The sequence below is a fragment of the Triticum aestivum genome, chromosome 3B (genome assembly GCF_018294505.1).
Source record: "Triticum aestivum cultivar Chinese Spring chromosome 3B, IWGSC CS RefSeq v2.1, whole genome shotgun sequence".
Taxonomy (NCBI): domain Eukaryota; kingdom Viridiplantae; phylum Streptophyta; class Magnoliopsida; order Poales; family Poaceae; genus Triticum; species Triticum aestivum.
In genome coordinates, this window is record NC_057801.1 from 771,447,345 (window position 1) to 771,455,030 (window position 7,686).

The window sequence follows — 7,686 nt, forward strand, 5'->3', positions numbered from 1 at the left end:
TTAAAAATTATCACACTATTTTTAATTTGTTAACATTGTTTTGAAATTCAGAAATATTTTTACGCAATCGATGCATCTTTTTTTATTTCATGAATACTTTTTAACTGGAGATGTGTTTAACAAATCCAAGATGAAGTTTAGAAATATTATTTGAACCAGTGAACATTTTTTTAAAGTCATGTGAATATTTGTTTTTGAAATTCATGATTTGTTTTATTACAAATCTACAAACATATTTTGACATTCAGGAGTTACTTTTAACTAAAAAACATTCTTAGAAACTCGGAAATTTTCTAAAGATAATGTATGTTATTTGTACACATGAAACTTTTAACATTATTTTTTATTAATGAACATTTTTTGAAATTCAGAACTATTTTTGATATTCATGCACATTCATTAATTCATGAACAATTTTTGAATAGGAAAATATTTTTCCACATATGGGAAGAATACTTGAAATGTGCAAAGATTTTTTGAATTGACAAAAAGTTTTTGAAATTCGTAGCGATTTTTCAAATGCATCTGAACATTTTTGGAAATTCATGATTTTTTAAAAATGTTCCAACTTTTTTCGAATGAGCAATCGTTTTTGATGGATACATGTTTTGTGATATTTTGTATATTCACGAACATTGTTGAACACATGAATTTTGCAATTTGATAGATTTTTTAAATTAGTGAATATTTTTTGGACACATGAACATTCTTTAATATATTTCAAATTCATGATTTTTTTCGAAATCATTGGATAATTTAAATTGATGAACAATTTTTTGGAACTAGGAACACTTATAAATTTCTGTGCATTTTTCGAAATTGAAACATGTTTTATATTTTGAAATTTTTGAAAAATACTGAACATTTTTTCATGACACAAAAAATAGAACAAAAAGAAAGAAAAAATGGAAAAAACAGGGGCGCCTGGGCCCGCATGTGGGCTGGCCGAAATTGCACATTTTTCCCAACGGGCATATTGTTGGTGTTGCTATACCCCTCTCCCACTTCGGGAGAGGGTTGACCACTTCATTTGATGTATACCCAAGAACCCTAACTGCTCCTTCACACTCTTCATCCTCAAATTTTAGATCCCGAAGGCTTTTGTGAGTCTAGAGAGACTATCCAATCAAGTGATAGATCCACTCCCCATCCCTCTTATAACCAAAGAAAATCATGATTTGAGGAAGTCTTGAGTATTTTGCCTTTATCTTGTTACTCCTGAAGGCTGGAGACTCCTAGGCGATAGGAGTTCTTCAGAGAGGAGTCATTCATGGTGATTAGCCCCGAAAAGTTTGTGAGGGTTTGGAGACCACCTCAAGGTCTACCACTATTGGTTGAGAAACACATTAGTGGTGTTGTCTCCAGGGGAGAATAGGGTAAATAACCTAAAGTATCTTCTTGCAGGCTTCAAATGATGAACATCCTAAATCTTTAATTACCTGCTGGTGTTTCTTGAAAGGTCCCGGGTTTCAGAAATATTGTAGAAACTAGTGAAGTAAATATACTACAAATATTCATGTCCTAAGTGTTTGATTTTTTGCGTTTCTGTATGTGATAAGATGGTTATGTGCTCAAAAGTATAACACCTTATTAGAAAACAACACATATTTTGCACGCATTATCAGAAACTATATACATTCAACATTTACACAACCCTAGGGTCCAAAATTTCGTCAACAGGAATAGTATCGAAAGTAGGACGTTGGTTAGCCTGAACCCAGGTTAAACCTCACGTCTCTTGTTGCCACACATATTTGGAAACTGTTGTTTCCTCGAAAACCTCTACTGTTATAATACAAATTCAACCCTTAAGAAACTAGATATTGCCCAGAGTCCGAGTTTCATCCATCATCCGTACTTTTGTTGAAAGCATAATCTCCTCTGCGTCAAAATTATTTCATCAAGAAATAAAGTGATGTTAGTCTTCTTCATTTTTGAAATGGAATTCACTGTACAAGGCTATTTTAATCATAACTAGGCATAGTAAATAATTAAAATAAATTTGAACTTATATTAAATTTTTATACTTCTAGAACTTATTTTTACCATGTTTGAACAAGTATAAGTTTCTAGTATTATTTATTTGGTATTGTCCACATAACAAAGGTTCTATTATATCAGTTTTAGTGTTCTTTTTTACAAGTGTAATTATGTCATTGAACACTACATTTATGTTGTGCCGAAGTTAATCTAAATTTTGTAGCAAAATTTCTTTCTTATATTTTGAATACTTAAATTTATATACATTTATGATAGATATCTCCAAAGTATATAATCTAAAAAATATCTTAATATTGATTTGAGTATACGATTAGGTAAGCATACGTGTAGAATATTCTAGTATATAAATGGAACTATTGTCATGATTGTTTTCCCTTCTTGCGTTGTCAAATATGTGTTGCGAGTTGAAATGTGTGTATGTTCGGTACTTGGTATTAAATTGTGTTTCTAATAATAATCATGGACAAATAAAAAGGCAACATAAATACAGTTTGATTGTTTGATGTGCTTGCCCTCAGTGTGTTTGGTATGTATACAAGTGCTTCCTTGGCTACGTCATGAATGACTCATCTCTTGCTTTATAATTCTCCATCATTGAGTGTGAACAGCATGGTGGAGTCTTGATGTGGGTTGGCCTCGAAATGGGGCTCCACAGTGGTACTCACTCCATTGTGGTACCTAGACATTGTTATGTATGCAAGTGCAGTATAGTGATATAATTTTGTCACTGCTCCTTTGCGCCTCCTGCATGATGTGCTTCCCTTGTGCGACAGAAAATTCCTCTTATGAACAAAAGGCCACCCCGAGCATCTTCCTTGTCTAGTCGTCGGACCCAAGGGGAAGGAGGGGGATCTCCACACCTACCGTTTCCATGATAGCCCTCTCATACCCATTGTTGGCCTTTGGAGTCTAGACCCCGTCGAAGGTATCTGTACTCAGGGGTGTAGATGAGCAGGTTCAGCATGCGTAGAAGAACAAGGCCCCAAAATTTAGAGTGAAGTGCACTGTAGGTCCTTGAACTATTCCAGGGATGTCATGTAGGTCCTCGAACTATGAAAATCGTCATCTAGGTCCTCAAAGTGCAGTAAGTGTGTCATTCAGGTCCAAAATCTCCCTGACAGGCTCTAACTGGCCAGCTGGCACATAAACAGTAACCGTAACAGTACGCGGCAAACAGCCCTGAATTCCTGTGCGTGATGATAAGTACACGACAAAGAATAAATATAAAAAAATATAAAAAAACTGAGATCCTCTGTCATCGAAGAGACCCTGGCGCGTGAACAGTAAAAATATCTTTAATTCAAAAAAAGTTTGCGAACGATGAATTTGGAAAAATATTTGTGACTTTAATAAAATGTTCGCGAACGATGAATTTGGGAAAAAATATTCGTGACTTTAAAAAAATATTCGTGAGTTTAAAAAAAGTTCGCAAATGATGAATTTGGAAAAAATATTCACGACTTTAAAAAAATGTTCGCGAACGATGAATTTGGGAAAAATATTCGCGAGTTTAAAAAAAGTTTGCGAACGATGAATTTGGAAAAAATATTCATGACTTTAAAAAAATGTTCGCGAACGATGAATTTGGAAAAAATATTCGTGACTTTAATAAAATGTTCGCGAACGATGAATTCGGAAAAAATATTTGCGACTTTAATAAAAAGTTCACTAACATTTTTTAAAGTCAGGAATTTTTGTGGTTCGCGAACATTTTTTTCCATACCCACGAACAATATTTGTGGTTCGCGAACATATTTTCAAATTTATTGTTTGTGAACTTTTTTAAAGTCGCGAATATTTTTCCCATATTCGCGATCATTTTTTTGAATTAATGAACATTTTTACTATTCACGCACCAGGGGTATCTTTGATGCCAAAGATTTTCAGATTTTTTTGTTCATATTTTTTTATTTTTCGCACTGTTCACCATGCCAGCTGGCCATTTAGAGGGGGTTAGTGAGATTTTGGACCTGGATGACACACTTACTGTACTTCGAGGACCTAAATGACGATTTTTATAGTTCGAGAACCTATGTGACACCCCTGAAATAGTTTAAGGACCTACAGTGCACTTCACTCCAAAATATAAGGGGTAAAGATCAAAAACTTCAAAACTGACAATAATGATATCTTTCTTTTCTTTCAGTGATTACAGACCCAATGGTCAACCCTTGACGATGGTTGACCAATAGACTTTAACAAAGACCAAAGCTCCATTGCTGAATCGGTAAGGTAGCTGCTCGTTGCCGTGCTTGGATGATACAAAAGAGAGCGCTTCTCGCCTTTTCTCCATGAAGTCTACACATAGTGTATCACCTATGCTCACAGCCGCTACAAACTTCTTATTATGCTTCCCAGGTGAAGCTATAAAACTGTCATCATCACAACACTCAGTGATAAAGGAGTAAACAGCTTTACCACGGACAGTTTTACCACGCATCCGCACATTGAAGCTGTCTATTGGCACCTCCACAAAATCGAGGTCTATAGTTGCCTCGACACCTTTACGAACAACATGTGTCTTGAATATAATTTTACCATTGACGTTATCAACATGGTTAGCAGTCCTCGAGTCAAACTGCCCAAAGGCTTTCACAGATCCATCAATAATCGACAAATCTTTGCCAACTTCCTTGCCCTTGATCTTTATATCAGTCTCAATCAGGCAGCCCATTGCAGATATGCCCCGTGCAGGGTAGCTCAGACTTAGATAGCCACCATTCTAAAATGTATCCAAGAATTATATCAATCCCAGAATTAATTTACGATATAGATAGCTAGACAGTATGTATAGAGCAATTTCGGGTTCAAAACTTTTGCAAATACAGGTTTAAATGGAAGATTTAGACACAAATATAGCGTTCATAACAAACACAAACGGGCAGAAATATAGTGTTCTTAACCAAAGCAAATGGAGATCTGTTCATTAAATGTACCCAATAATTAATCATGTAGAGTGCAAAGAAAGAGTGTAGAATTACCACGTCGATAGCTTGAGCATTCTCTCTCGAGCGGTGAAAAATATAGTTCCGGGAAGGATCCAAGGAATCCCTTACAGCAAGCAAGCCATATACATCAATATGTGTATTGCCACACATGATATTCAAGGCGTTCCTGTAAAACTGGACAAAAATACCAAAGAATTGTAGCATAGGATGAGGATAATGAGAGCATCCATTCCCGAGGAGTTGGCAGGAAGTATAGCGCATCGGCGGCGGCGCAGCTGGGGAAAAGGAAATGTAAAAAGAAGTGAGCACAATGAAAAAGAAAACTTGTTAATAGATGGAATTAATGATGCAACTTACATTCTGAATGGTTGAGCATGCGATGTTGTCGGATCCACAAAAGTTGATCTGAATCCCGAACATCCCTCGACAGGTTAGGGTCGAGGCTCTTACTAGGTTGTATCTGTTTGTCCGGCCGAGGATCCTTGCGGCGGTCCTTCCGGGACCGGGATTGACGGCGCTCTTGGAGGCGGGTCTTCTCTTCTCTGTCCTCATCCAGAACTCCTATAATTGAACGGCGTGTCTCCTCGGACAGCAAGGCCCACCCCTCGTCGGTGAACATCCAGTCAAACTCGGATGGTCGTGGCAGGCCAGCGCCAGGGCTACCTTCTGTTGCGCCCATCCACGGCGGCGGCGGAACAGTTTTGATTTTTGACACCCGGATTGGGGATTGAATAGAGAAACGACTGCGTGGCGTCGTCACCTCTCTATATATGGACCAGATCCGTGGCCGTCTCGGTGACGGGCTGAAACTGTGTACGGTAAAAAAAATGGGGACCGATAGGCGCCGGCGCGCCGGCCCAAACTTTGGGCCGGTCGCATCCCACCCGTACGACGTGAGCCGTGCGTCCGTTAGATTGGACCGAAAGGAAAACGATTCACCCAGCTGGGCCAGCTCACCTTGCGTTCTTTCCCTTCCTCCTCACGCCCGTTGACTAAATCCACGGACCAGTCCCACGCCGGGATGCCGCTCCTCGCTGGCGGCAGCGTCGCGCCTCGACGAGGTTGGTCGATGCACCGCACCGCTGGCCCCCAGCACAGGCTTCACCGGTGTCGTCCCCTCCCTCCCCCTGATTGCAACATGACTTCCCAGACGTAGCCTTTGTCGCCATTGATGCTGCTCTCGGTGTCCTCGGTTCTTCCAGCATCCTTAAATCTGGTTGTAGCATTCGAGTGTAACTTGTCTTGCCGTCAAGGTACTAGCATCAAGTATAGCCGGTGGTAGCAAATCAGACGACCGGTTCCAACATCTAGCAACGCAGTTGTAGCATTTGACGGCGAGGGAGAGCACGGCATCCCACGGTTGTAGCTCCTCCGGCTAGATGGTTACAGCTCCTATTCCCAGTGGTTCCAGCTTTTGGCATCGCCGGTTCCAGCAAATTTCTATGCCGGTTGTAACTTGTGGTCCGCCGGTCGCAGCAAAAAACGCGCCCCCCGTCGCTGGCGCCGGTTGCAGCCTTTTCTTTTGCCGGTTGCAGCTCATGGCGGCACCATCGTCGCTATCAGTACCAAACTTTTGCCGGTTGGAGCTTCTTCTGCCGGTTCCAGCCCATCACGACACCACCGTCGCGGACGTAGCAAACCGGTTTGCCGGTTGCAGCCTTTCTTTTTTTGCCGTTTCCAGCATATCACGGCACCACCATCGTCGACGTAGAAAAAGCGGTTGCCGGTTGCAGCTTTTCTTTTGCCGGTTCCAACAGCCGACGCAGCTGATAGTAGCACCGGAGCTCGCCGGTTCCAGCTAGCGGTGGTTGGTGCTTGCAGCAAAAAATGGTGGGAGAAGGTTGACAGCGGACAGGATAGTGGCAGGGTCGCTTGCGTGCCTCGCGCTGCGTTGATGCTAATGGGTGAAGGGGAGGCGAGAGGTAGGAGAAGGAGTTAATTAGGGACGAAGCGCTGGATCAGGAGAGGATAAGGAACGTGTGAAGGAGAAAAGGAGATAAGGCAGTTTCGCGTCTTTCCATGAGTGGCCCACAGGCCCTTACGTTACGCGGAGCGTGCAGTGTGGACGCAGCCGGCCGAAAGTTACGCCGGCGCACCGATTTCAAATGATTCCCTAAAAAATCAAGCTGGATATGACCTCAGAGCCAACATGTGGCCCACACGTGTGACCGACTGGTACCGAAGCAAGGTAGGGTATGCTGGACGACGTTACATGGTGCGCTCTCAGACCGTTACATGGCATGTTGGACGCTCACTTAGGAATTTTTTTTCTTTCCGTGTTTTCGGGTTCTAGATGGGTTTTGTTCTGGTTTGTTGGCCTTTTGGTGTTCATCCGGTTTCCCCCAGGTTTTGAAGAAAAAAATCATGAAAAAAATGAATTTTCCTTTTTTGTGACTGGAGGCATAGATTTGCTTCCGCGAGAGACACGACCATGTCTTTTTTTTCGTGAATACGCAAAGCTTATGTATCATTTTATTGATAAGAGAAATTAGAATGAGTATAGTAGGTGGTACAACACATGACACGGACGCAAAAGATGTGAATATGATGCCCGAAACACAAAGGCATGAGATAAATAACCCAAACATAGACAAACATAGCTAAACTCGTCGACCACCGAAACAATCCGACCAACAGCTAGACGACCAACATCTCCAAATACAACACTGAAGACGCTGTGAACAAACAAGACAACGCCTTCACCAAGGAGGACAACACTAAGGCGCCATCGTCATCC

General features: G+C 41.0%; 1 protein-coding gene across 1 annotated transcript; it reads right to left on the reverse strand.

The window, feature by feature from the left end:
• Window positions 1-4,108: 4,108 nt before the first annotated feature.
• On the reverse strand, window positions 4,109-6,840 carry LOC123072324 (uncharacterized). The gene is made up of 3 exons (XM_044495882.1): window positions 5,307-6,840; window positions 4,983-5,224; window positions 4,109-4,723 (listed from the first exon to the last, which is right to left on the reverse strand). The coding sequence occupies exons 1-3, from the start codon at window positions 5,626-5,628 to the stop codon at window positions 4,166-4,168; spliced, it is 1,122 nt and encodes a 373-aa protein (XP_044351817.1). The 5' UTR covers window positions 5,629-6,840; the 3' UTR covers window positions 4,109-4,165.
• Between the last annotated feature and the right edge of the window lie 846 nt (window positions 6,841-7,686).

What these genes read in the sequence shown, in the direction of transcription:
- LOC123072324 (XM_044495882.1), bottom strand. Translation starts at nt 5,628, where the DNA reads ATGGGCGCAACAGAAGGTAGCCCTGGCGCTGGCCTGCCACGACCATCC. An exon ending in CATGCTCAACCATTCAGAAT is followed by an intron (nt 5,225 to 5,306) that starts GTAAGTTGCATC and finishes CCTTTTCCCCAG; the next exon opens with CTGCGCCGCCGCCGATGCGC. An exon ending in ATGCTCAAGCTATCGACGTG is followed by an intron (nt 4,724 to 4,982) that starts GTAATTCTACAC and finishes GATACATTTTAG; the next exon opens with AATGGTGGCTATCTAAGTCT.